The sequence below is a fragment of the Mugil cephalus genome, chromosome 19, assembly GCF_022458985.1.
Source record: "Mugil cephalus isolate CIBA_MC_2020 chromosome 19, CIBA_Mcephalus_1.1, whole genome shotgun sequence".
NCBI classification, from domain to species: Eukaryota; Metazoa; Chordata; class Actinopteri; order Mugiliformes; family Mugilidae; genus Mugil; species Mugil cephalus.
This window is the reverse complement of record NC_061788.1, coordinates 10,545,045-10,572,849: the sequence shown is the minus strand read 5'-3', so window position 1 is coordinate 10,572,849 and position 27,805 is coordinate 10,545,045. Positions and strand designations below refer to the sequence as shown.

At 42.9% G+C, this 27,805-nt stretch overlaps 2 protein-coding genes across 4 annotated transcripts; both read left to right on the top strand.

The window, feature by feature from the left end:
- Positions 1 to 4,688: 4,688 nt before the first annotated feature.
- Positions 4,689 to 19,161, top strand: arvcfa (ARVCF delta catenin family member a). Of its 3 annotated transcripts, XM_047570686.1 has the most exons (17): positions 4,689 to 4,880; positions 8,175 to 8,354; positions 9,232 to 9,848; positions 11,231 to 11,709; positions 11,791 to 11,974; positions 12,078 to 12,195; positions 12,715 to 12,883; positions 13,483 to 13,500; positions 13,668 to 13,739; positions 14,603 to 14,730; positions 15,559 to 15,709; positions 15,797 to 15,989; positions 16,569 to 16,680; positions 17,091 to 17,178; positions 17,989 to 18,065; positions 18,316 to 18,421; positions 18,544 to 19,161. In XM_047570686.1, exons 1-16 carry the CDS (start codon positions 4,860 to 4,862, stop codon positions 18,406 to 18,408), a joined length of 2,700 nt encoding a protein of 899 aa, XP_047426642.1. In that variant the 5' UTR covers positions 4,689 to 4,859; the 3' UTR covers positions 18,409 to 18,421; positions 18,544 to 19,161. The 3 variants fall into 3 exon arrangements, with proteins under 3 accessions (XP_047426642.1, XP_047426641.1, XP_047426643.1); XM_047570685.1 differs by having other exon boundaries at positions 18,316 to 19,161; XM_047570687.1 differs by lacking the exon at positions 13,668 to 13,739 and having other exon boundaries at positions 18,316 to 19,161.
- Positions 19,162 to 19,809: 648 nt separating this feature from the next.
- Positions 19,810 to 22,443, top strand: LOC124997109 (bone morphogenetic protein 10-like). The gene is made up of 2 exons (XM_047570688.1): positions 19,810 to 20,333; positions 20,540 to 22,443. Exons 1-2 carry the CDS (start codon positions 20,000 to 20,002, stop codon positions 21,586 to 21,588), a joined length of 1,383 nt encoding a protein of 460 aa, XP_047426644.1. The 5' UTR covers positions 19,810 to 19,999; the 3' UTR covers positions 21,589 to 22,443.
- Positions 22,444 to 27,805: the final 5,362 nt, after the last annotated feature.

The following is a 27,805-nucleotide window of genomic DNA, read 5'->3' as shown; positions in this document are numbered from 1 at the left end:
CAAAAAATAACACGGATTGGCGGCAATTCTCTCTGCCTAACTCCTGTCAGGATGAATTTCTTTGTATATTCAGGCGCATGACGACAAGCAATGTTTGTTTAAGGCTTTTGAAAACTTCTGATACAAAAGTAGAATCAGTGAATGTGAAACGAGATCCAATCAGGATTTTCTTCTTTCTTGTCTCAATACACAGTGAAGTTTTGATGATGATTTTGATGAGAAAGAGGTTAATGTGGCTGTTTAATTATGACACATGGTAATTGATATGACAATTGGGTAGAATCTGAAAAAAGCCCATGCAGTTTACAAATGATTTAATTTATGTGTTTTCTGTAGCATATTCATTATTGATCTAAGGGCACTTGATCTGTTCTTTAATATGAAACTATATTAGTAAGATAAAATCCAAGAAATGAGTTCAGCTGTTTCGTCAGGATCAGCCCCATTTACACATAGTTCACGAATCATTGTTGTGACATTCCTTGCATGCCTTCCTTATTATGGAGCACTCTCTCATTTTATGCAGATGACACCGAGTTCTACATCTCTACAAAGGTAATCAACATCTGGACATCAAACAACTTTTTTAAACTCAGTGGGAATAACAGTAGACCTCATCTGCCCAGAGACCACACTGTCAAAACTAGCTCTCACTAGCTCAGCTAGCTATACTGAATTCTTTTGAATTTCATTATTGGGCCAGTACAGAGAAAAAAATCCTGATGTACTAACTATCCATCACTACATAAAGTGTTCCTAAACTATTGGAATCGGTCTGTAGATCTAGATCTTTACCATCATAATCAGTTCCTAGTGGAGTATTTCCAAACCAGCCTAGGTTAGCTTCCAGGCTAACTCCTTACAATTTCCATTGATGACTATCAGACTCATGTTTCCCCCCAGATCCAAAGTCTGGTGTAATATTTGATAGTATGCCTTGCTTCTCACACCCTTCCTCACCAAGCTTTGCAGGCTGTCATCAATATGTTCATTATTCTTCTACTTACCTCCAAAGCCCTCCTTAATACGGGTCACCCATAGTTGTTTGACCTTCTCCATCCTTACTCAGCTGGCCTCATCTCTGACCCTGAAACACTGGCGCTGGATGCTTCAGTCCTCATATTTGGACATTTCGTTTTAGGTTTTTGGCAGCTTATTCTGTTTCATTTAGAACTGTTGACCTCAGAAGTAGACACCTTTGTCTGCCATCAAGTGGTAGCAAAGGATCAATACACACAAACATGATAGTTGGCAATTCAGCAGATTCATTCTGCAGTCTATCACGGGACAAAAGTGGACAAGATACAAAACCTCATCAAATTTTATGGTGGAAACTTGTGCTTATTAACTTTTCTAGTTTGATATGAGATGCAAATTTAACAAATTCTGTCGATAGCAACAAGCTACAATGTCGCTAATTAGCGAGTACTCATGGGGATTTCATTGTTTGCATTTCTCTCTTTGCACAGCTGTGTTCAGGCATTTGAGCAAGGAAAAATAATGTTTGTTTGCAATTCTGTTTTTTTTTTCAACCCACAGCACTGTTTGGGTATTAAAATAAACAGTTTTATATTTTGTTACATATTGGTGACTTTATTTTCATATACAATGAAATAATCCCCGTGTCCACATATGAGGACATTTTTTTGCTTTTCAACTTTTTACTTTCTGCTCAAATGTGATTCTTAGTTTTTATACTTATTAGATCCTACAAATCTCAAATACTTTGGAGAAATCAAAAATGCACAGCAAACAAAAGCTTTGGTCTGCTGTATGATTATTTATGCCATTATGCAAGTGTTCTTGAGTGGTTTGAAATGCTCTGAACATTCAGCATTCAGCCTGGACACCTATAAATGTAGCTGGTATATCAACGCCCACTCAGGTGAATTAGGGTAAATGGCCACTTGGGGTTTAAACCCAGAAGGCCCACCTAACAGGATGGATCGAGTAAAGAACCAAGTGTGAGGGGTTTTCTGCAGACTCATGCTAATGCCTAGAAGTTAAAAGCAGTTCATTGAAAGTGAAGCAGCCTGCAGGCAAGACACGGGCACACACACATACACACACTGGAAGATGTGTGCGTATCAGGTGGATACAGACTCTTTGTGTCACAGCAGCTCTCACTGTCATACCAACCGTGAAACTGTTTTTCTTTGCAGCCTGCAGATGAGATGCAGAACAAAGTCCTTGAAGACAAACACTGTCGTTTAAACTTCTTTAATGTGCGAGCACAAATGTGGAAAGGAGCTCAAGATGAATGAATTTCATCTCGTAGCTGACATTTTGTAACATTAAGTGTAATTTACCCTCATTATTAGTTCCCAGAATTAACATTAGTAAGATTAAAAGGTCTTAAAGGTCGCTAAATTCACTATGAGTGACACGAGGCCTGAGTGCTATCTCACACTGACTCCCAATCACCAGTTGTCTTAATTTTCATAGATAGATTTGTGAAAATGTACAATCTGAGTTATCTGTTGTAACGTGAAATCCTCGATTCGGCATAACATTATGACCAGACACCCCCACCCCATAGCAATGACACTCCTAGATGGCAGCAGGATGCAGCCTGACACAGACACACACAAAAATAGCCAAGGAGCAACACAAAATAACCCAAAGAACAGCACAAGGTGTTGACCTGGCCATGAAATTCTCTAGATCCCAATCTGATCACGTTTCTATTGAATGATTTACAGAGGCCCCTCCCCTCAACCCATAGGACCCAAGTGGCGATGGCTCTTTTTTATGCAGAGATTTCAAGAGTTTGCAGAACTAAAAACTACAGTAGGTTTTAAAAGCGCACGTTTGTCCTCTTCACAAAGTCTTGCATCATCTCCTGGCTGGCTCATAATAATGCTTTTATTTGTGACAGATTCACAGTACTGCTGTTTGGGTTTAAAGAGCTTGAGTCAGAGACAAAAAAACATTCATAAAGACACCAGACATTCTTGTTGAAGGCCTCTCCTTTTTTTTTTCGTGGCACTGGATAAAATTTAAATCGTTTTCTTTCATGTCTCTATTGTACATTCTGTACACAATTATAAACATAACAATGCAGCTGTTCCAGTGTCTATCTGAACCATTAAGATACTTAAAGTTGGTATTTTCCATTTGGGTGAACTTGAGCACGGAGATGGAAACAGTGGGAGTGCAGTGAGCGGCAGAAATGATCTCCGGAACAAATGGGTCTGTTTTCACACGTCAGGAAATATTTCTAATGTGAAAGCTGTGTTTCATGGATGTTGCTTTGATTTCACTACGGCGTAATCAAAGACCGGTTATGTGAAGTGTGTCAAATGTTAGCCTGTGCGATAAAGGCGCTGGAAAAGCGTCTCAGCTATCTTACAGATAAACTGCAGATCATATTTTTTTTTTACGCCAGGAGCAAAGACGTTTGTATTTTTCAAGCCTTACTTCAGCTGCGTTTGTTGCTTTTATACCGTCTGGTGGGAGCAATATCGCCAAAGACATATCATAAATGAAAAGCGACCACTAAAGAAGAGACGAGAATGAGACAAGGCTGAGTGCACCTGAGTGTGAGACCTCAAAGACGCAGAGGTGTTAGCTTCAAAAACTGCAAACTTTAAACTATGAAACACCAACAAAGAATTTCTAAATGCCTCGAGGCAGATGACATTGAAGAGCTCTCTCAAATCGATAAAATAGGCAGCTGATAGAGGGCTCTGGTCTGTGGATGATGGCAGGTCATTTTTACTTGGATTACTGCTGTCTCAGTGCGAGTGGTCTGGCAGAAAATTGGAAGATGTCCACGAAGACGTTTTCTTTTTTTTCAAAATTGAGAAAGTAAGTAAGACAGTGGACTTTATCACGGTTAAGTAATTTTTAATCAAGTGGAGCGGCGGTGGGTTCGACTTTGCACAAAATACATCAAGGGTGATGCAAAATGTCACGGGGATCACATCTAAAAACCAGGAGGAGCGTCCTCCCAAACTGCTTGCACGACATTTAATCCCCATTAACGTGAATACTGCCTTCCACCTAAACCAACGGTGAACTGAACATGTGCAGTATGAAGTATGCTCGTGGGCAGGCGGTGAAAACGGATTCTATTTGCCAGTCGGACTTTGCTGAGGAAATGTTTCGCTCGAGCGTGGAGTGTGTTTCTCTGCTCAGCCGCATGCAGCGTCTACGCACCTCGCCACCCCATCCTTTCCTCATCCCTCGTTCCTTGTTGTTGCCGCACATGGGTGACATAGGACTGAACTAGCGCGGGCTGCTCTGTGCTCCAGCTGCATCTGCTTGTGAGCCCACAGGGAATGGTGTGTGCGTGCATGCGAGTGTGAGTGTGTGTGTGTGCACCAGCGCTGGCAGAAAATATGGGGAGAGTGCAGGGATTGCAGGGGTCTGCACTTACCTAAGCCATTCACAGGCTCAGCATCACACAGTTGATTCAGCACCTTGCTAATAGCGCGCACATTAACTGCAGCACAGATCAGAGGAGGAGTGTAGTAATGACAGGGAGCCGGGTGCGCTCGCTCTGGCTCGGCGTGTGCGAGAGAACGTCTGCGTTTGAGCAAATGTGTGCACGGTGCGCCTAGAGTGTGTGCATGTGTGCGTGTGTGTCCGTGAGTGTGTGTTTGTGAGTGAAAGAGAAACAGAGGCAGCGAGAGGGTGAGAGAGGGAGAGAGAGAGAGAGAGGGAGGGAGGGAGGGAGGGAGAGAGGGAGAGAAGGAGCGGACGTGTGTTGGTGAGAGCTGGGAGGAAGGATGGCTGCTCATGTTTGAACTGCCTCAAATGCTCAAAGGGAGAGTCAAGGCAGGAATTCAGCAGAGGAACACACGTCTCGCTGGGGGACGCATCTTCATTTGTGGGGAAGCAGAAAATATTTGGCAATGCCTGCTGAAGTGAAAGAGGTAAGTGTGTGTTGGAATGGCTCTATTTGTTCTGTACCCTCCCTCTTTTTTTTTTTTTTTTTTTTTGCCCAGCAGTTTTTTTTCCTCTCTCTTCCTGCAGAGAACTGTAGCAATCCACAGCTTTGCATTCTGCCTCTGTCATGATGAATGAAGGAGGCATCAATCGCTTCACCTCCTTCCCTCTCTCGCTGCTGGATGGTGCGGTCTCCTTGTGCGCATGGGGACATGGTGCTAACATCTTCATCAAGTGTGTGCGTGTGTGTGTGTGTGCGCGAGCGCGTGTGCGCACGCATGGCTGTGCATGTGATTAAATTCGTCGGGCATGGTGTTATAAAGCGGATCGCGTTTGATTGAATTATGAGGGGAGGCTTGTTGCTGTGGGGTACGATGCTGCACACACTCTTTAAGTGTAAGTGTGCGCCCGCGATGAATCAGTGAGACATTAAAATTGACCATGCAGCATTTAACTGTTTGAGGATCAGAGGAGAATCTGGAGTGAAAGGTGGCTCTTAATGGAAAGTTTGAGAGAAACAACAGCCTCCCTTGCTTTGTTTTTTCTTTTAAATAGAGCAGCCCAGTTACTTTAAGGTTAAACGTGATGCATTGCATAATTGACAATGGCGTTTCTGCAGGAAACTCGTCTTTAAATCAGGACTGTGTTTGGATGCGTCTGCCATTTCCGTGCCACGGTGACATATTCTGAGACTTCTGAGACAGCATCTCTGATTCAACAGATAGTAGACGAGCGGATGAGTTGTGACAAAGTTGTGACTAATGTCCTCTGACATCAGTGGGCTGATGTCATGTTTTATTATCCCGGTGGAAGCACTGGAGTTTAAATTCTGCAGTTTGGTAAAGACAAGCTGCCTCTTCAAGCTAATTTATACTGGAGCCTGATCCCCACAAAATGACTTTGCCTCCCACTGGTGTATTTACAACCGAGCGCGTCCATTTTTTGTTTTTTATTTTTTCGAGGAATCTCTTCTTTCCAAAACATATTTGTGACAAGTTTTTACCAGCTCATCATGCCCTTGAGCTGGTCACCAAAAATCTGAACTGGCTCAGCATTAGATCAGACTCTGTGTCTCCCAAAATAATACCCCGGCTGCTGCTGGCCTCAATACCGAGAGTTGATGGGAACTAGATGCTAATCGTGTCATTCTGTCTCCTGCGCCGCTGCATCCTTATAGTAAACCTTGTTTTTTTTTTAAAAGCTAAGTCACATTGAGAATCATCATCTTGACCTATTTGGCTCCGTGAGCACACTTAGTTAGTGATGGTGCATTGAGTTATTTAAATGAGATTTGACTCACAGTGGCCTGGCCTTCCCTGGAGCTTGAATCGGATGGGGACAACACACAGGCCCCTGCCCGGGCTATTATCATCCTCTGAGCCCTTAATCAAGCTGTCTATAGAGGACAGAGGTGCCCCGTCTGTCTTCCGGCCGAGCTTTCTTTTAGTTCTGCCTAACAATATCCAATCACCCTTCTCCCAGAGGTGTTCACGCCAGGATCATCTCCCGGCTGCCAATTTCTCCTGGGCTGCCCCTTTCATCTTCCCTTCCCGCCAACACGTTCCGTACACGGATATGAGGGGCTCTTGTGTTCGGTGAGGTGTTTGAAAAGCGAATCAAGCTCCCCCCCCCCCCCCACACTCTCTCCACAGCCACTCAGCTGTTCACCGCAGCCCGATACAATGCAGCGGAGTTCAGTTCTCGGCACTTGTTCGGTTCAGTGCCGCAGCCTTCCGAAAAAAATAGAGAGTTTGGGGGAAATTTAACAGTTCATTCTTCTGATCTCAGCGCACCATTTAGCACATTTGATCTGTGCTATTCAGTCAAACGCTGTCGCGTTTGGGACACATTTCTGAAAATGAAAAACGATTTAGTTGATGGAAAAGTCATTTAAATAGTAAACTGCGACTGGTTTTATCCTTCGCGAAAGCCATTTCTTCTAATCCTCCAGTGTCTCGATCGAATGTTGAATGATTTGTCTCTTTCGACATTTGAGAAAAATGGAAATGCTACACTGCAAGATGCACCGTGTCAGATAATTTGTTATTCACTGAGATCAACAGTGAAGCAAATGTTTGTAGACATGCCGAAACTGAACGCGAGGCTTGTGAGGAAGCGTTTTACAGTCAGAGACGGCCTCCGGTCCTTTTTTCAGACCCAGATGCTGAATAATTAATCCACTCTGCTTAATGAAACTCATTTTGTTGAAAAAGGGGAATAAAACAACAGTAAATTACGGAAATATCCACATGTTTTACCACAGCAACAGTTGGATTGTTGACTCGATCCCGTGCTGGTTGAATCAGCTCCGATCCCGTTACTGCATTTTGTCAGCGGGTTGTTCTTGTAAGTCGTCAAAAATCTTGGAATCGTTTGTAGATAACCCAACAAATACAAAATGTACACTTCTGCCAGTGGAGCTGACCCACTGAGCTGAACATGAAATGACCGGCGCGCTCAACGCAAGAGACGAGGCGAAGCTCAAACGTGGCAAACGAGTATCATAATTTATTTGTTTCTCGTCCTCCTTTTCTTCAGTTTTCTTCATGAAATGCTGTCTGCCAGTTTTGGTACATATCAAAAAGAATGGAAAATTGGTTCCCTGCGAATCAAAACAAGAGTCTTAACAAGCGTCGAGAAAGTTGGGCGATATCTTCAAGTATTTAATACCATCCAATAATTGCTCTGTTTGAGCAGCCTTAAAGTTGAGGAATTGCCTATTACAGTTAAAGACAAATGAAAGTGCGCTCCGGTGCACATGTAAATAAGAAACCAATCGTGCATATATCAAAGGTTTGGATATTTCCGCAAGTGTTTCCCTTTTTTTAATGTATGACACTCAAGAAATCTTACAACCACTTACGTCTCACCTCACTGTTTCATATATATATATATATATATATTTTTTTGCTTTCCACATCATTGTCACTGGCAGAATTGCTTTGCCGCCGGCTTTTCTATAGACATATTGCACAATTACATTACAGAGAAAATGCTTAAACCTAAAAAGGTCTGAATGCAAAGCAACATATTTTCCAGTGCTTCATATTATATGATCTTTTAGAGGAATTATATGTAGACAGGAAGAGCAGCTCCCTCATCCTGGGCGGCTGGTTACGCAACGCTGTGTTGTGTGCACCGCTCCATCATCTCCATGTCTGTGCGTGAGGTGAACATTATGCACATAACGCGCTCAAATGATGCCGCCGTGACGCTGATCAGCGGTAAGCGATCTGCCTCTGACTCGTTTCTGTGTGTGTGTGTGTGTGTGTGTGGCTCAGGAGCAGAATGCAGAGGGGCCTCCGCCTCCGCTGTGCCTGTCCCAGGAGACCAAAGAGGCCGCTCCGGACACCCTGGCCTCCAATGACGAGCTGGACACGCCCACTTCCATTGCATCCGTGATGACCTCGACCAATGAAAGCTCCACGGAGACCGACACTCCCCAGCAGACCGACAATGAGGTTCACGAGTTTGTGGTCACACTTTGTCTTCGCCTGCTGCAGTTTGTCGAGAGAGGTTTTGATTGATTGGCAAGAGTCAGAAATTGATAGCTTTTTTTTTTTGGCATATTATATGGAATGAGAGAAAAGGAAACAGTCGTACATGAAAAAAAAGGTTATTCAAGTTGAATCAGTTGAAGTCAAACACTTTTTATTTTTTAGCAATTTAGGATAATTTCCATTTATCGAGCCTTTAAATGGCGTTTGTCACCTCTGTGACTCCATTGAGGTGATTTTTATGAGCCTGATCGCCTTTAAAGACGCTGTAAAGTTCTCTGGGCCAGTGGTGCCATTAAATGTAATGCAGTTAGGTTCTGTTTCACCGAGTTGCCCCATAAATACATATCACAGAGCAAGAAGAAGCAGAAGAAACAAAAGTTTTTCTTTTGTTTTCTGAAATGTTGCAATGAAGCTCTATTTACTACAGCAGATGATTGAATTTCCTGCAATTTATTCTGTCCCGAAACTATGGCTGGACCTCAGGTTGTTTCATCAGACTCCAATCCGAACTTATTTTCAACTACGGGTCATTCATTATGGCTTGGCAGCAACGAAGAATTTATTATTTACGAGAGGCTCACAAAGCCAGGGATGTGCTGAAATCCCGGTGACTGATTATTATAAGAAATGGGATGGCCTGTAGAGCTTAAAAAACAAATAATAAACACACTGCAGGTAGCATGTTTGGTCTATCCCTGGTAAATTAAGACCAAGCGCTTCCTGCTCTGACTTTAAACACGTCAATTTAAAGGTAAAGAGGAAACCTGCACACCTTTGAGGTGAATGGGATTTTCACACTTCTGCAGAGATAACAGTTATGGTGCATCAACCCTTGTAGGAGTCCAAGGCCGTGGAACAGGAGGGTGACAAGATCCCGTGCGAGACCCAAGAATCGTCGGAGGCCCAGCTGGAGAACTCCGAGACGTCAGATACAACCGATCCGGCATCGACTCCGGTGATTCAAGACAACACTCCCACTGAGCAACCTCCTCCTGAAGCAGGCACCGAACCCTTTGAGCCTGCTGCACCGACCACGACGACCTGCACCGCTACCACGGCGCCGCCACAACCACAGCCCGCACCGCAGCCCGGGGAGCCCCAGCCGGGGAACCTGGACACCCAGAGCAGAGCGTTCCCGATCCCCGAAGCCTACAGGGGCATCGGCGGCGACATGTACGCAGGATACGGAAGCCTGTCCCGCATTGGTCTCCACGGCTACTGGCCTAACAAAAACTTCCAGCCGGGCGCTCACTACACCTTACCGTTCCTCAGAGACAGCTACGCCCCCGCGGGCCACAGTGGTCAGGCGGAGGAGGACGCTCTCGGCGAACGGGGGGAAAACGCTCTGGACATGAAGACGGAGCACCCAGCTGTCAGTTACCCAACACTGGGGGGAATCCACCAGTTCAGGCCAATTACCACCATGGAGCTCCTCAGGGAGCCCTCGAGGACCAGGTAAGCGGAAGGTACATTTTCAGCTGCAATGATCCCACAAGGGAGGCCGTTTAGATTCAATACCCAGAGGCTGGGCCGAATACAGACCTGTCACAACAGTTTAAAAAAGAAATCAACCTCTTTTTCGTCTGTCAGTTTACAGCAAAAAGTAGTTTTTTAAAAAAAAGGCGTCTTCACACTAAAGTGATGATAGAACTAACCTTGTCATCTACTCTGTCCGGGGGAAGTAAAGGATTATTCTGAGTCACTAAATATCGATATGTTCCCAGATAAGGAGTTCACCTTTAACACACTGAATAGGAAAAAAAAATCCAATTGACCTTTTAATAGCCATTAATAGGGAGGATTAAGTTAAAGAGTTCAGTATCATGTTGTTACAAAATGCCTTGATGATACAGTTTAAATGTAATGTGTACATTTTATAAAATATATCAAAACATATTAATGTGCAAAATGCTGAAGTGAAAACGAAACATGCGCGCGTGTGCACTTCACAGCACTGCTGCACAAGTCGACCAACTGTCTGGCTTATTTTATCACGGAGGACCCGCCATGATAATAACGCACATTTAACTCTAGCCACACAGACGTCCGAAGGTCACCTCTCTGCCGCTCCTGTGAGTCAGCCGCGATAATAGGAAGACAGATGGACAGTTAAGTAGCAGCTGGTATCAATCAGGAATGGAAGCCTGCCGCAAAGTTGATAAATAAGGAAGTTTCACCTGTTACTGCGCCGCCTTTCCTTAACATATATACCGCCGGAGTGAACCACGGAGGCCGTTTCATTTCATGTTGAATTTAGAAGGAGCAGCATGGCATTTTGGGGAAAAGGGCTTCTACGCTTTCTTGTTGAGAGTTAGATGAGATGACTGATACCACTTTCCGCATCTTTTAAGTGTAAGGTTGCAGCCAAGAGAAGGTTGGCATGGCTTAGCGTTAAGAGTGGATGTGGAAGGAAACGCAGGAAGTAATATTGTCGGCTAGAGAAATTGTCCAACTTATTTTTTTAAATTATTTTATTAGTCTTTATTTAACCAGGTCGATCCTGTCTAGAGATTTTCCAAGCAACTGGAACAGCAGCAAGACCACACAATAAACAACAGCAACACACAGAGATGAAAACAACAGGACTGAGGACGAGTATGATATGTAGCTGCTCTGAGATCTTTCACACAGATTTTCAAAGATTCAAGGGTGATGCATTCCTTATAAACATCATAAAACTATATGCCATTTTTCACTTTTCTCTTTTGTTAATAAACTAATAATAAATTAAGTTGAGGTGGTGTTTAGGGTTAGGGTTAGGGTTATGCTGACTAGTAAAATATCCCTAATATTTAATATTGGTTAATACCTGTTCATGAATGACTGTGTGTTTTCAGAAGCGGCTACGATGACGCCTTCATGGCCCAGCTGGAGGGGAACCTGAATCCCTTCTTCCAGGCCATGTGTCGGGCACAGACCCTGCAGTTACCCCACAAGCGCAGCAGCATGGTCAGCCTGGACAGCATTCGAAGGGACCCGCGCTGGAGAGATCCCAACTTGCACGAGGTGATCTCGATGCTCAGCCACCCAATGGACCCGGTCAAGTCCAACGCGGCCGCCTACCTGCAGCACCTTTGTTACGAGAACGACCGCATCAAGCAGGAGGTGCGGCAGCTGAACGGGGTGCCCATCTTGGTGGAACTGCTGGACCACCCTAAAGCTGAAGTGCACCGCAAGGCCTGCGGTGCTTTGCGAAACATATCCTACGGAAAGGACCACAACAACAAAATGGCCATCAAGAACTGCGACGGCATCCAGGCTTTAGTCAGACTGTTGAGGAAGACCAGCAGCATGGAGGTGAAAGAGTTAGTCACAGGTACGGCTCAAAGCGACGACCTGCAGTCTTTCCGAGTTTCCCCTGCGAATTTATTCTTCATATTAAATTCTGTCCCCGCAGGCACACTGTGGAACCTCTCATCACACGAACCACTGAAGATGATGGTCATCAACCAGGGGCTCCAAACTCTGACTGATGAAATCATCATCCCACACTCAGGCTGGAGGAGAGACTCAGCCGACCCCTCGAAACTGCTGAGCGCTGAGTGGACCACCGTCTTCAAGAACACGTCTGGATGTCTGAGGTGAGGCGGTCTGCTGCCATGGGGACAAATGACAACATCCAGTAAAATCTCACCCGCGACTGCGTTCGTGCGTTTGAAATTGCTCACGGTGTCGTTACCGCAGGAACGTCAGCTCTGATGGAGCGGAGGCTCGACAGAGATTGAGGGACTGTGAAGGGTTGGTGGATGCCCTCCTTCATGCCCTCCAGTCGGCCGTCGTCAGCAAGGACACTGACAATAAGGTCACTTAAGCCATTACACTCATTTAAAATACCATGTATGTGATTGTTTTACCTATTTATCAAAGCTGTGGAAGAATCAAGCGTAGTGGGTACCGGACTCCAAAAGAAAAGTAAATCTTGATCAGTGAATGAATTTGATGAAGAAGATAATAAACCTGGCACTCTGGTACATTTAGGAACACTAAGCAGAATGGCAGTTTAATGAGTAATAAGAGGTTTTCTTTTTGGGTGCCATAAAATGAGTCCCAATTCTGTAACAATCAATTATCATGTCTCAGTTTCCAATTGGACGAAATCCAGTGAGCCGTGGTGTCTCTCATTTAGTATTGTATTGTAGTTAATTGTCACGATTGTCAATTAGCGCGACTCGTCCGCACAATCAAAGTGTGAATAAACCCACAAAGTCTGTAATTTCCTCTTTTTCGTCAGAACAATCTGTATTTTACTGAACAATTTACGTGAAATACTGAACCGAATGTGCGGCATCTTTTGACTGAAATCCTCTGCCGCCGTTCCCAGTCGGTGGAGAACTGCGTCTGCATCCTCCGAAACCTGTCCTATCATGTTCACAAGGAAATACCAGGAGCCGAGCGGTTTCAGGAGCCCCACGCTTGCCATTTGATGAGATCAGTGGGGCACCAGAAGAAGAAGAATGAGCCCGACTGTCTCACAGGGAAAAGACCTAAAGGTCAGTTGATTCATTTATTTCTGTCTGCCTTCTGTGTTTCTTTTGCCGCACAAAGTTAGGAATTCCATGTGCTCCAATGTGCGCATTTGAAAGGGGTCTCTAAAAAATGTCCGATGATGTCTCCAATTATAAAAGTTATTAAATGTACACATGTGTTATATACTCCACTAGTTTCTATAAACCAAGCTTTTTCTCAATGCGAAGAGTTTTATTTGTTGCTGGCACATCCGAGCTTGGAGTGACCAGATCTTATATCGTCTTTTATGCTGCTCAGAGCTTGAATATTTCATATGCATTCACATAAAGAAGCTGACTAGATTTTGCACCAAATCCCAAAAGTGAAACAGCTTGTTCATGCTTTGTTAGATTACACTTTTTGGATTTTTATACCATAGAGTTGATGCAATAATCAGGGCAATTTGTAAAAAAACATGTGAAAACGTATAGATGGGTAACAATTAGAAACACGACGTTTGCCACATTAGTATTAAGCTACGAGCGGCTCAGCGCCTCACCACACGGAGGAGCTCTGTGTTTTCTGCTGCTCTGTCCTCTGACATTGTTCTCTCTTCTTTTCCCCTTCAAAACATTCTCATCAGAGGAGTGGTTCAATCAAGGTCAGTCCGCTCGGTGCTCGTGAGCATTTTGGACGCAGCAATACGATGATTTAAATATGATTTGCTGACATTTTCCGTGTGTGTGTGTGTGTGTGTGTCTGTGTGTGTCTGTGTAATGACGTTGGTGTTTGCCTGTTTGTGTGCATGTGTGTGTCTGTGATGTACAGGTTGGAAAAATGGATTTATGGACAGGAAATACAGTACATTGGATTTACCAAAACGCACAGAACTGATGAAAGGTACATGTTTGAGGAGCAAAAAAAAAAAAAAAGCAAAGAAATGAAAAGAAAAGCCATTTGCTTCACGTTGCATTTGAAATTAAAAAAACATACCGACCGCAGTGTGACTCACCGTGACATTTGCAATGAGCCTAATTGTTGAAATGAATATGAACATATTTTAAGGAGCTTCCATCGGCATCCTCTTACTATGAAGCATCGGTAGCCGCTCTCTCTCTGCTTTTTGCTGTGTAAGCATGACGTTGGCATGGCCCAGAGAGGATTCATTTAAATGCGAAGCCACGCATCAGCACCTGCACCACTCGCAGAGAGGTTCATTACTGAAACAAAATGGCCCATCAACTGAAAGACTGATAAAAATTCTACCTGGCAACATCTAGAGGAGGTGCACTTCCTCTGGCATTATAAGACAGACGCTGGCGCTTACTCAGAATACTGCATGACCCACATACTGTGCATGTTATCATTTGGGACGTCTAAACTATCTTTACATTTTGAATGTTGTTTTTTTTTTTTTTTTTTTACATGAATGCAGCATGCATATGGAATCTGTGAATAAAATCTCATAGTGAAGGACTGACTACTGCATTGGTGGATCTGGCTGCCGTTAGAACAGATCAGAGCTTTTGCCTCCCACGCTGCAGCTAGTGAATGCAAATCAGGATGACAAGGGTGTTACGGTTCAGGGTCAGCTTTAAAATACTTCAGCCATCCAGCACACAATTTAAAAAAGAAAGTTGTTCTTTTTTTCTGATACAATATTATGAAATTAACCTATACATTCAACCTGCTGACTGACTTTAATGACTAAAGGCTAGCAGTACATTTTTGGATGGTCACCCTTCTCTGCCTTTCTGTTCAAGGGTTGGAGCTGCTGTACCAGCCAGAGGTGGTGAGGCTTTACCTCTCTCTCCTCACCTGCAGTCACAACCACAACACCCTGGAGGCAGCCGCAGGAGCGCTGCAGAACCTCGCTGCAGGACACTGGGCTGTGAGCAGATGGACTAGTTCCAAGTTATTTCTTTCAGCCCCGGCTACAGGGGTTGCGATTGCAGAGTTATAAAGTGACGCTTGCTTAGACATACATCAGACTGTCGAGACATCATTGCTAGGTGGGTCGTACACGTCTAAAGTAACATCCAAATTGTCGCGACATCCAAATTGTCACGATGACAGGTCCAAAAGTTTCCCAGCAGACGTTTCGATGCTCTGCTGTCAGTGGGTATAATGCCGTGGCCGGTTCGATGTATTTATCCAAGCAGTGTCACAATTCATAGTCTGACAGCGTATTCACACCGTGTATGGAGCAGATCCAAGATGTGTTTTTCACCATTGCTCCGAGCTATTCAGCTTAAGGAGAGATGATTTACCCTCTAAATTAGTCTTCATGGTGCAGGGTCAAACAAACCACCCTCCTTAGGCCATTACTCAAAACCAGCGCATGGGTGCCCGGAGCTTTTCCTTGGCTGATTGGTTTTGTTTTCGAGACAACATAATTTATCAACCTAATCTAAATGGACTCTCTAGACTGACCGTGTCATCAGTCGACACGATCAAAAATAACAGTTCCCGCTACATCCCTCCCAAGTGGGTCTTTTAAATAATGTGCTTTGCCCAAATATATGGTGGCATCATTTAGGATCAAGGCTGTTTGATTAAATTACTTTTTAATTTTATTATATAACTAATACTTTGATTTTTTTTTTTTTTTTTTTTTTTTTTTTTTTGGTCAGAGGATTTGGAAAAGTAGAGAAATTCTTTCTTTTTTTTTTTCTTTTTTTTTTTAAAAAAAGATGCTATTTTGTGTTTCCACCCTTAGTGGTCCAGCTACATTCGGGCGACAGTGAGGAAAGAGAAAGGGTTGCCAATCCTCGTGGAGCTGCTGCGCTCTGATGTGGACAAAGTGGTGCGAGCCGTGGCCATCGCTCTGCGCAACCTGGCCATGGACAGGAGGAATAAAGATTTAATAGGCAGGGGCATTTAAATCTCACCTGCGTACACATGGCTCCGCTCCAGCGCCCTCTCGCTGACTTTTCTGTCTTTCGCTGTCGCTGCAGGGAGTTATGCTCTGAGGGATCTTGTCGGCAATCTGCCATGTGGGCAGCAGCACCCGGCGAAGAACCTCGAGGGGGATACGGTGGTGTCTATTCTGAACACAATTCACGAGATCATCACAGACAACTCGGAGAACGCCAGAGCGCTCATTCAGGGCCACGCCGTGCAGAAACTGGTGGCCATCCATAAGTCGAGGTACGCGAATCTTCAAATGGATTTCATGCTTTTGAATTTCAAAACATCTGTCTTCAACAGGGAGTCCGCGACCCCTACATGGTCCGCGGGGGTACTGCAGGAGGGGTCGCAAAAAATCTTTGATTGATTAGACATTTTTTTTATATATATATATTAATTATTCCCCACAAATTGACATTTCTTTAAATACAGATTAACACATATTGACCCCATTCTATTATTGCATATTTGAAATAGACAGTAGGCCCCGCCCCTGTCACTGCTGAGCCAATCACGATGTTTATGTCAGGTATGTTTACGTTTATGGCAGTTGTGTAGCCACCCCACTTTTGCACATTTGTGCAGATCCCTGTTTTAAACTGACAAAATAATATTGATTAAAAAAAAGTTAAATCAGAACCGTTCTTGTGTTAGTTACTAAATATATGCTAATGCTGCTTACACAGCCACAGTGCATCATCTCAAAATAATATAAGCATCACATCCCGAGGCATTGAGAGATGATTTTAATCACTGGGACAGTGCTGTCTTAGGGCTGTCCTCTGCTGCTCACCACCATCTCTACTGATTTGTTGCCAGCCAATCAGCACGGGAGACCAAGGCAGCTTCCCATGTGCTTCAGACAATATGGGCCTACAAAGACCTGAGAAACGCTCTGATCAAGGCAGGTTGGAACAAGAGCCACTTTAAGGTATTTTCTTCTTTTTTTGTGTCACTTTAAAACGCTCAAAGATTGTTATTTCAGCATCATCCGGATGAGGCATGTCCGTACAAAACACAGGAGAATACGCGTCAAGAAGTAATGTGCATCAACTGCGGAGTCTGTGCTTTGTCAGGAAAACAGAAGGGTGAAGATATTTGAGTTTGATTTTTGTTTGAAACTGTAGACCACTGAGCTGCCCTTTATGCAATGTGTGAGCTTGATCAATAAAGTTGAGAGTGTCGTCTCCTGCTGCAACCAGAACACAAGGATAAACAAAAGATTTGCAATAAAAAAAAACAAAAAAAACAAAACAGTTAAATGCCGTTTTATGAAAACAGGACGTCAGGAAAGCAATCGATTTGTCTCCCTGTAACGTAATGTTCTTTTGTCTTTCAAAGCCCACGACTACCGGAGTGACTAAAAAATCCAAGAGTGGAAAGCAAGGCAGTGATGACATCACCTTGCCTCTCATGGACAAAACCCAAGGTCAGAAAAATCACTGCATGCGTTCCTTCAGCTAAATGTCATTAAAGCATCATCCAAATGAGAAAAATGTCCTCTGGCTCAGAGGGAGAAAATAAAATAAAAAAAAAACCTTACAGACATTCTTGTCATGTCAGGGACAAAGAAATGTGCATTTTCAGTTTCGGACCATATTCTTCTGCCTTAAACCAATGATGTGCTGCCAAGGTTATCAGTGCACAGACTTGGCTTATTAGTCTGAGCAGTTTCTCCCGTAGGCAGGACAGGCTCATGCATCACTAGTTACATTTCATTTGGATTTTGTTTCAAAAGGGCTCCCGCTTCTTCCACGTCGAGGGCGACCTCTAGCTTCACACTAAGACAGGGATTTTTCTCTCAAGGTTTCCTAATGAATTATGAACCTGACTTAAACGCTGTTTTGAGTGGGGAACGGTATTAACTATTTATTTCGGTGCATTTGTTATGCATGTGTTTTTTATTCGCTCCGGTTTAAATAAAGTGGTTTTCTTTTTAAGATCCGTATCACTTTAAAGTGTGAGAGGTTTTCACCGTCCTGCGCATCAAAATATCAAAATCAGCATATTAAATGTTTGTATAGTCCTACATGTTGTTTGCGTTGAATGCTATTTAAATGAATTAAACGGAAACAAACTTGACGTAAATGTCAAGTACTTTTAGCCAAATGCACTTTATTTTAACTGTCAAAAACAGCATAAAACCACAATAAGTCAAAAACAGCTTCTGTTCTTTTATTCTTTTTTTGTATTTCCCAAACTTCCCTTTTTTTTCAAAGTTTGCCACATTGTTTTGCAGATGTATATTCCAGTTTAGAGCCAAATGATAGAGTCGGCGATGGAAAGGGGCCTGTTGTGGAAAGAGACACCCTGCAGGTAAATCTGATTTCATTTATAATTATCGAAATATCACAAAGACTAAATGACAGATTGTAGAAAATAAGTTTTTCACACTTGACTGTATAACTGCACTCATTGCCTGCTAGTTCTAGTACTACAGTACTGTTTTCACTCCGTAGGTAAGCTCATAATAATAGCTTTGTGACTGTATTTACTTTTAAAGAATATTTTTCTTGTGGCTTTTGTCTCCCGTGCAAATGACATGTTGCTATGCTCCGTGAACTAGGCAATAAATGAAAGAAAACACTTCATCCGAGCTGGCAGGCCCTCGGTGGGCCTCATGGACAACAAACCTCCACCGCTGGACTCCTGGGTGTAGACGTAGCGACAAGGTCGGTCAAGGCTTAAGGGTTAAAGACACTTTCCATCGGTGAAATAGGGATTTGTGCCATCTGATCATTCTTGTACAGATGAACAAACACATTCAGTTAAAAAGGATTTCCTTTGTTTACAGGAACTATTGTGCCAAACATTTCCATGTATTTGTTACGCAGAGTTAGCTGGCAATAGGGTTCAAGGACTGGGGTGAAATGCAGTACGGTGGATCGCGAATGACATGTGAAAGAGCCCAAATATGCAAACGGTGGTGAATCATGACTCCAAAGAATGTATGACGTGTACAATTTGAATTTACTCCTTATCTCCAGTATACTTCTAGTTTGTCACGCTATTAAGACTAAAAATGACTTAATTTGTTGTTATCCACAGCAGCAGATTTAGAGTTAGCGCTATCGGCGGCCTAACCAATCAAATATTTTAGAAATTCATATGATTCTTGATACATCAAAGTAGACTGTGTTAGTAAATCTCTACATGAGTCTCTATTCCATTTGTTTCACGACAGGCAAAATGGGATTGTAAATGTGTAACAAAGGACTGTTAATATTCCAAATGAAGGCATTTATATTGTAACGTTTATTGTAATACTCATGTTATTAATTAAAAGTTATTTATGTGTATTAGCTAATACCAGTAAGTGATCCTACATTCAATACAACTCTGCTTTGCAGTGGTCCTTTTTGCATTGCGATGTTGAATGACAATGAAAATAAATGATGTGCATAATTTCTCATTCATGATTCCGTTCTCTTTTCCTGTGACAGACTGAAGCCTCTTTTATTTAAGCAGCGTGCACTTTAGGCTACTCTGCACCAGCTATCCTTATTCTGTCTCCTACGCTCGTGTTCACGGCCAGAGCTAATTTGCAAAGCTGGCCGCACTTCGGGGTTATAAATTGAAACTGTACGCAAATAAGATTAAAGCAGCAACGGATCAGATTCATTTAATCCAGGATGAGATAGAGAGTTTGCAGTGGCCTCTTGTGGAGATTGCAAAACATGAATTAACAATACTCTCAATTGGTAATTGAGTCCCTGCTTCTTTAGGCGGATAAAAAAAGCATAAACATAATTTTTAGGTTCAACTTGAACCATATTTTGAGGAAGTGTGTTAATTTTGACGTGATTAATAAAGGCTCCGTCTTTTGTTTTCAATGATGTACAGGGCACATCAGTGTATAAATCATGTGCCGCATTAATTTAAAATTGCTTTTGGATTTCTTTTGTTTGTCTTTAATGAGAAAAAAAAGAAAAAAAAGAAGAAGCACGAATCCCAATAAAAGATTATCAGTGGACTTTACTTCTGGATGCTCGTGAGTTCCTGGTGTGGAGAGAGGGAGGGGGGCAGAGCACGGCCTTAGTGACATCTCCAAACATGTCACCACAGCACATTGGATAGCACAGCCCTGCCCTCAGAACCAAACCACAAGACCAGCAAGGGCAAAGCTGTTTTCTCTTTGCCCCCAACAGCAACCTGTTGTCCTTTAACGAAAGGAAAGCCCTCCTGAGAACGTTTCCTTCCAACGGATCATCTTCTCTCTCTCTGGATTTAAACCTTTCCTTCGTTCGACTATGACCGCGTCAGTTTTCGCCAACCTTGGCTTTGTGCACGCTCTGAATGTCCTTCTCCTGGCGTGCTTGAGCTTGAGCAGCACCATCAAGTCCCCTGAGCACCACCACAGGGCACCGGTTGGTAGGGATAAGGGTGACGCGCCGCTGCTCGATGCGCAGGATTTTCTGAACCAGTTTCTGTCCACGCTGAACCTCACAAAGCAGAGGCCCCAGACCAGGCCCCTTGTCGCCCATGAAGAGCCACCAGAGTACATGCTGGAACTGTACGAGCGGTTTGCCAACGACCGCACTGCTGTGCCGTCGGCCAACATTGTGCGCAGTTTCAAGAATGAAGGTACAAACTTCTTTTTGTTCCACTGACTTTCCAAAGTAAATGTTGAATAGTTTGAATAATTGGGCCACTTTGATTCGTGGAGGTTAAAGTGATACTATGATTATGGAACTGCTGAATTACATGATTTGAAGTAACACGTTATAATGAGGGAAGCTTTAAGACTAACTTGAGTTTTGATTACAAAAAATATGATCTTTTTATTTCAGATTCCTCTCCCTATAGTATAACAGACAGAGGTGTAAGGATACATCGCTTGCTGTTCAATATCTCCTTGCCTCGCCACGAGCGCATAACAATAGCCGAGCTTCGTCTTTTCGCTCTGGTCTGGAAGGCCCAGAAACCGTACGCTGGCTTTGACTGCAAGGTGACAATCTACAAAATACACGAGGGTGTTGTTTGGACAAAAGAGGTGGGGAAAGAAGGGAGAGGGAGGGATAAAGAGGGGGTGGTGAAGATGAGGGATTTGGAGGAACTGGTGACAAAGGAAATCCATGCCAAAGATAATAGCTGGGTGTCGTTTGACCTGACTCGTGTGGTTTCGCTCTGGCGGAAGTCGGGGTGCGCAACTCACAGCCTGGAGGTTCATATCGCAGGCCTGGGGTCAGAGGAAGAAGGGGCCACGCATGAGACCGCAGAGGACGACGAGGGTTCGGTCGAGATCGATATTGACAGGAGCTCGGAGGGAGCGCACAATGCAGTCTTGATCGTGTTCTCAGACGATCAGAGCAGAAGCCACAAACAGGACAAACGGGAGCTCGACCAGATGATTGAACACGAGAATGACCTTCCAGAAGACATGGGCAGGGGCCAGCAGCCTTCCTGGGGGCATGTTAATCACAACACCGGCCACGCTAACGAGCAGGACGAACAGTCTCTCATGCAGCTGCAGTCCAACCTTATCTACGACACACCTCCTCGAATCCGTCGCAATGTTAAGAGCGAGTCATGCAGGAGGACGCCCCTGTATGTGGATTTTAAAGACATTGGCTGGGATACATGGATCATCCAGCCTTTGGGCTACGAAGCCTACAAGTGTAACGGAGTATGCAACCCGCCTATGACCTCCGAGGTCTCGCCTACCAAACACGCCATAGTGCAGACGCTCCTGAGCGTCAAGAGTCCGGAGAGGGTGTCTAGAGCCTGCTGTGTGCCCACCAAGTTGGAGCCAATCTCACTCCTTTATCATGATAACGGCGTGGTCACTTTCAACCACAAGTATGAGGGAATGGTGGTGGCAGAGTGTGGCTGTAGATAGTTCTGAAAATAATACGCAAAGATAAAGACTGTGCACTGATGGATCTATCCATCTTTCTTTCGATCTATCTGTCTATCTATTTATCTATCCAATGTGCCTTTTTCCCCACAGTATCTGATATCTCATACAGTGGTGTATAATAACACAGGTCTGGACTTGTTTTAGTGGTTGTTGTAAATTAGAGACGGGCACGCGATGTAAATTTGCAATTGTATAAAAGCAAAGCAATAGTTTGTGAAATGAATGAATGCAGAATATAAACGGTTTAAAAGTAAAGCTGCGAATCTTCTTAAATAGTCTGTCATGATTTTTGTGTTTTGTGTCAGGCCGAGTTCCATAATAATCCCTTTGAATGGCACTAACAGGCTGTGTTCAGTAAAGGACGCGATAAAGAGAAAAGAATGAAAGTTCTTATGGGAAATACCTGAGCGTTGTGTGAGTTTCCATAATGCACGACTGACCGTACACTGTTGGCTTTTTAAAATATATATATAAAAAAAGTTGTTATTGAATGTCAGTCTAGCCAGAATGCTTTAGAAAGAGATGTGCACGCTGCAGAAATGGCATAATGTGTTATTTTTTGAAGCCACTGAGACATTTTCTCTCCTATTTGCTCGGCAATCTTGCAGAAAATGTATTTTCGATGGCTTTCGAGGAGGGGGGGCGGGAGGGCATGGGGGGTTCTGTCGTAGCTCTTCAGGGCTCCATGTCTGAAAAAATGTCATTTCTCTTAACTAACACTATTGTCAACTGCTGTGAAATCTTTATTTGTACCAGTCCTTCATATCCAGCTCCAGGTTCTCAATGTAAATGTTACTATGGTTGTAAAAACAATAAAATCCATCTGCAAACAAACACCATCATTGAGCAATTTCTAATCACAGCACTGACCATCGAACAGCCTTAATCCCACATCCCTCCAACGTCACATGCCTGGCGGGCCTCTCGCTGCCCGCTTCCATGCCACAGTGATAAAGAGGTGTCAGAGCCTGGAGTCTTGTAGACCATCACTCAGGATGAGACGCCACTCCAAGTGCCAGAAGGTGGTGTCAGATTCCTGGTCTCCAGCGCCAACATGCTCTATTGACAATCCTGCCGTCAGGTCGCATGGTGCCCTCTGAACCATCCCACTTCCCTTTTCTGACACTGGCATGCTTACGCTTACGCTTATCAGGGCCACGGCAACAGTACAAATGGAAAAAAATACATGGCCCATCATCACCTAGCGTCTGCTGTTAACAGTCGGAAGTAGATAACAATAATGGAATAACACTGTGGAACGTTCTCACTTAATAGGATCCTCACCCAGCGCGCAGATTTACATAGGCCAAGTGTGCAGGGCAGAGATACGGATAGGCATTGGACAAATTGATTTCCAGTCATGGAACCTCTTTAAAACTGGAATTAACTTTCAGTGTGTAAAAAAATATATTATGTAAGTAACAAGGGGGTTTAATTTAATATCCTATAAAACCATAGATTGGATGACTGTTTGAACTAACAGACTGTAGAAATAAGGAAGGCAAAGCTGCTCCTCCATGTTAGCGGCACTTGTGACATGAGCACTAAAACACAAAAATAGAGGTCAATTTTTTTATTTTTTTTTTGAAGGATGGGTTCAGTCATTTTAATTAGGTAAATATAATGTTGATGCATGTTCAAGTCACCTTTTCTTTGGGTAGGTTTCGTTTTAGTTATTTGTTACACAAGGGAAAATGGATGTGACCTTACCTCTTTCTTAAGGTGGTCCACTTTCGGACTGTACTGTTCGCTTTAGATAAGTGTCCTTTTTTGTACAAATGGTGGGTAGCTATTCTACAAAATACGAAGAAGATACGAGAAGATCGGGGCCACTGGAAAAAAAAGCACAGTGGTGGAAAAGTTTTTGGACACCCCATGCATTTGTGAAATATTGCATTAAGAATCAGTGTTAGGTCAAAATATTAAACATATCCTAAACAAAAAAAAAAAAAAAAATTGAGTATTGGCTCATTTTGGTACCAGTGATCGACTCTGCAGAAATAGAGACGAACCAACAGTTAGAAGATAAACCAAAATCTGGGCGTCCAGGGTTTCTTCAGCAAGAAATGACCGCATCCTGATCCACATGGCTGTCAAGAAGCCCCTGATCAGTGGGAGACAGAGGTTAGCCCGGCATCGCTAAGTCCAAGCACGCAAGAACTGGCCAGTCGAGATTTGTTCAGATGAGTCCAGTTTCCAACTTTATCTTCCTCCTGCTAATGTGAGGGTACCTAGAAGGTCAGGTGAAGCATTGCATAAATAGTGGAGGCAGTATCATGGTTTGGGGATGCATGAGTGCTGCTGGTGTTGGTCATCTCAATGTTTGTGATAGCACATTGAACTCTGACATATATTGTGCCATTCTCCAAACCCACATGTTCCCTTTTGCACGTGCTCTGTTCTGTCAAGGTTGACACTGGATGTTTCTACGAGATAACACATCTCCACATATCCAGGGCCAGTAGAACTTGGCTGCAGGAGCACAGTGTCCAGGTCTTAGAGTGTCTAGCTCAATCCCCAGATATGAGCCCCATGGAAAATCTGTGGTGGATTATCAAAAGGTCTGTTTCAAAGCACAAACCAAAGAAAGAACTGTAGTAATTCAAGACGAATGGGAGAAGATTACCCCTCAACAGTGTGAAAGGCTTGTGGGGAACATGCCAACCAGGATTAGAGCACTACTGCGTCCTAATGGGAGGAGTACTAAATATTAATTTGACGATGTGATGGTTTATTTATTTTTTGTTCAGTTTTGAACAAATTCAAGGTTCCTTTATTTCTACTGTACCATAGTGCTGGTAATTGCAGGCAGGAATTCAGTGATCCCAGTACAAAATGACATCTACGTAAATACATTGTGACAGACAAGACAACAAGAGTACACACATCCTAACATATACAATCCTTAAAAGTGCAGTCGATAAAAAAGTGCTTCAAAATCAATTGTTCAGTATGAACAAGATTGTTCACCTCTGGGCCTTACTGTTTAGCATTCCAATTGTTGTTGGTATAAAGCTCTTTCTGTACCGTTTTGTCCTTCCCTTAGGGAACACAAAACAACAACCTGAGCGAAGGAGCTGGAACTCAAGAGTATGAGCCATCCTTGAGAATACAGTTAGCTTTAAGTTGTAACTGTGTGTCATACAGCGAAGACATGGTGCGTTGAGGCTTCCCAATTAGCCGCCCAGCCCATTTAATAATTTGGTCCAGGGAGTTTTTGTCCTGGTTACCAAACCAAGACACCACGGCAAAAGATAATAGTGACGCGATAAAAGCACGATAAAACAGGGTCAGCATAGTTTTGTCAATGTTAAAATGGGACAGTTTCCAAAGACAAAACAGCTGCGGATGTCCCCTCTTGCATACTGCTTCGCAGTTCTTGTTAAAAGTCAGTTTATCGTCGATGACAATCCCAAGACACTTGTAATTGTCCACACATTCAACAGAATGGCCCTTAATGGCTGTGGGATCATGAATTGGAGCCTGAGTTCTAAAATCAATAATCATGACCTTTGTTTTGTATGTATTAAGCACCAAGAAAGAAATATCGCACCACCTGATAAAATCATCCAAGACTGGACCATGGCTGCATTCATTATTGTGCAGCACGGTATCTGCAAGTTTAAAAATATGCCTGTTTTTATAGACATTCTGCACATGTCCGTATAAAGGATAAAAAGTAAAAAAGGGAGAGAGAACACATCCCTGAGGTGAGCCAGTAGAGGAACACAGTGACTCAGATAAGATGCCATTCACTCTGACTCTCTGTGTTCTATCTGTTAAAAAATCTAAAAATCCAACCCACCAGGTTACGGCTAAGATGGAACTGCTCAACAAGCCTCATGGCTAAAATGGGAGGTTGGATGGAGTTAAAAGCCGATGAAAAATCAATAAAAGTCAATCTAGCGTGGGTTTTGTTTCCCTCCAGATGTTTAAATAAAAGGTTTAGCAGGGTAAGTGTGGCATCTTCAACGCCTCTGTGGGCCCTGTACGTCTCTGTTATTTGCTGACTGAGAACTGACACTGAGACTGTAAAGAATTTAGTTTTGTTAGTTTTTCTTGTAAGCTGTAAACAGAATAAATGTAATTTGTGTTTGTTTGTGTCTGTCTAGTGCAGCCACACCTTTTGAAACACATTTTAAGCTAATGGGAGCTAATGATTTTTTATTTTATTTTTTCATTTGCTAATGTATGCACATGTGAAGTGTTATTCTTTTACATTTTACACACAGTGGGTTAGTACATAACCTCATCCAATACAGTGATTCAGTCAGGACAGAATGAAAGAAACTAATAGACAATAAATCTAACAAACTAAAAAACTAAAATTCAGTATCAACTAAGTTGTATTTCAAGCTCAAAGTTTGTTTTTTTGTTTGTTTGTTTTTCTAGTGAGAGAAAATCAAAAATAAATAATTTGTAGTTTTGCCAGTTTTGGGAAAAATCACAGTGATAATTTGCAGCAAACAGTGACCAAAATGGACACTTTCCTGATGTATATTGATGAAGACACACAGGACTACTGCATGCCTGCATGTCCACCTTCTTCTCCTCCTCCTGGGCTGAATGGCGCCCCCATCAGGTACCAATAACTGGATAACGTCACCCACCCTGGTTTTACATCTTCACACTCTGTTGCACCTGCTGTGGTGTCAAAGTAAGTTAGCTTTAACTCAAGTCTCCCTAATGAACAATCTATTCGGCTCTGTTTACTCTGTTTAATATGCCCGTAGTAAGAGAAGGAGCAGGATGAGAGCAGTCCATGCAGGAAAGAAGCCATGAAACGCTCACTTTCTCAAACAGAACATCAGCAAAAGTGTGGATCCAAGACAGAGACAGAAGGTTTGTTTGATCTATTCAAAACACTTTGTCACAGGTTGGTAATTGCAGTCATTGCTCTTCTTCTTTTCAAAACAGATAAAACAATAAAAAGCACAGTTGCTGAAACAGCCTTGGCCTTATGAGCTGAGTCTAATGTGTTTTTTGTTTTTGTTTTTTTTCAGCGGGACAGAAGGAGAGGAGATTTGAGGCTGGAGGTAAGATAATGTTTCTGTGCAAATGAGCAGATTTCATCGATTTAAAGTTAGATTGCTTTCAGCAGATATCACATTTAAGGAGTGCAAGATTTAGAAGCAGGGTCTGGGTTTGAAACTGTTTTCGTGAAGTCTCGGCGGACTGATAAGTTTCCTTTTATTTTCCCGCGTTTCCGGTGTGTGACACCGACACAGGCGGCTCAGATGGAGCCTTCTACCTCACAGTTTGCTCTGCGTGTTCCTTGTACTGCTATTCTAGTGACTACGTGTCACGTCTTTCTCCGACCACACGTCCTGAACTACAGGCAGTACTACTATCATTTTACATGTAGTGTTTAAGCTTAAAGACTCTCAGTGTCATTTTTATGATTTAGTACAGTACATGCAGTTGAGCTTACAGTGTTAAATACAGTTTTACAGAATAAACTGAAAGAAAACATGTTGGAGAAACCAGAAATTTTGTTGCATTTTAAAGTTGGGGTACTTGTACAACATTTTGGGCTAAATCATGATGTTATTGTGGAGATATCTGGTATGATAAGTGAAAAGGTTCTGCTGTAGGAGAGGTTTAGACTGAGGACTGTTTATTACTGCAGTGCCACACTGTCTTGTAACCACAGACAGATATTTCCATCAAACCACAAATGAAAAGAGAGTTACACAGTTGCTTTCATTCATGCTTCATGCTTTTATAGGAGTATGAGATTACTGTATTTAGGTCATTGATTTTGAAGAAATCCTCAGACATTCAGTGATGCATTAAAAGAAAGAAATGATACTGCTGGCATGATCCCAGAAAAAAAATGGTATTATAGGTTTATTTAAACAACCCTGAAAGCCTTCGAGTGACAAGCAAAATCTCTCTTAGAGGGGAAAATTATAGTAAAATCTATCTATCTATCTATCTATCTATCTATCTATCTATCTATCTATCTATCTATCTATCTATCTATCTATCTATCTATCTATCTACACATTATATTTAGCATATGCGAACTGTCACGGAATAAAATGGCATACTATTGCAATTTCGCTAAAGTTGGGTATAAAATGCTTTTCCGCAGAGTGATGCGTGAACATGGACCAACAGTACGTGTGTTTTTAAATATCTTTGAAACCTGCAACCTGCACCGCAGCGCCACGCCTGTCACATTTTACGCGCG

What these genes read in the sequence shown, in the direction of transcription:
- arvcfa (XM_047570686.1), top strand. Translation starts at nt 4,860, where the DNA reads ATGCCTGCTGAAGTGAAAGAG. An exon ending in ACGCACAGAACTGATGAAAG is followed by an intron (nt 13,740 to 14,602) that starts GTACATGTTTGA and finishes TTTCTGTTCAAG; the next exon opens with GGTTGGAGCTGCTGTACCAG. An exon ending in TGGAAAGAGACACCCTGCAG is followed by an intron (nt 18,066 to 18,315) that starts GTAAATCTGATT and finishes TCCGTGAACTAG; the next exon opens with GCAATAAATGAAAGAAAACA.
- LOC124997109 (XM_047570688.1), top strand. Translation starts at nt 20,000, where the DNA reads ATGACCGCGTCAGTTTTCGCCAACCTTGGCTTTGTGCACGCTCTGAAT. An exon ending in GCGCAGTTTCAAGAATGAAG is followed by an intron (nt 20,334 to 20,539) that starts GTACAAACTTCT and finishes TTTTTATTTCAG; the next exon opens with ATTCCTCTCCCTATAGTATA.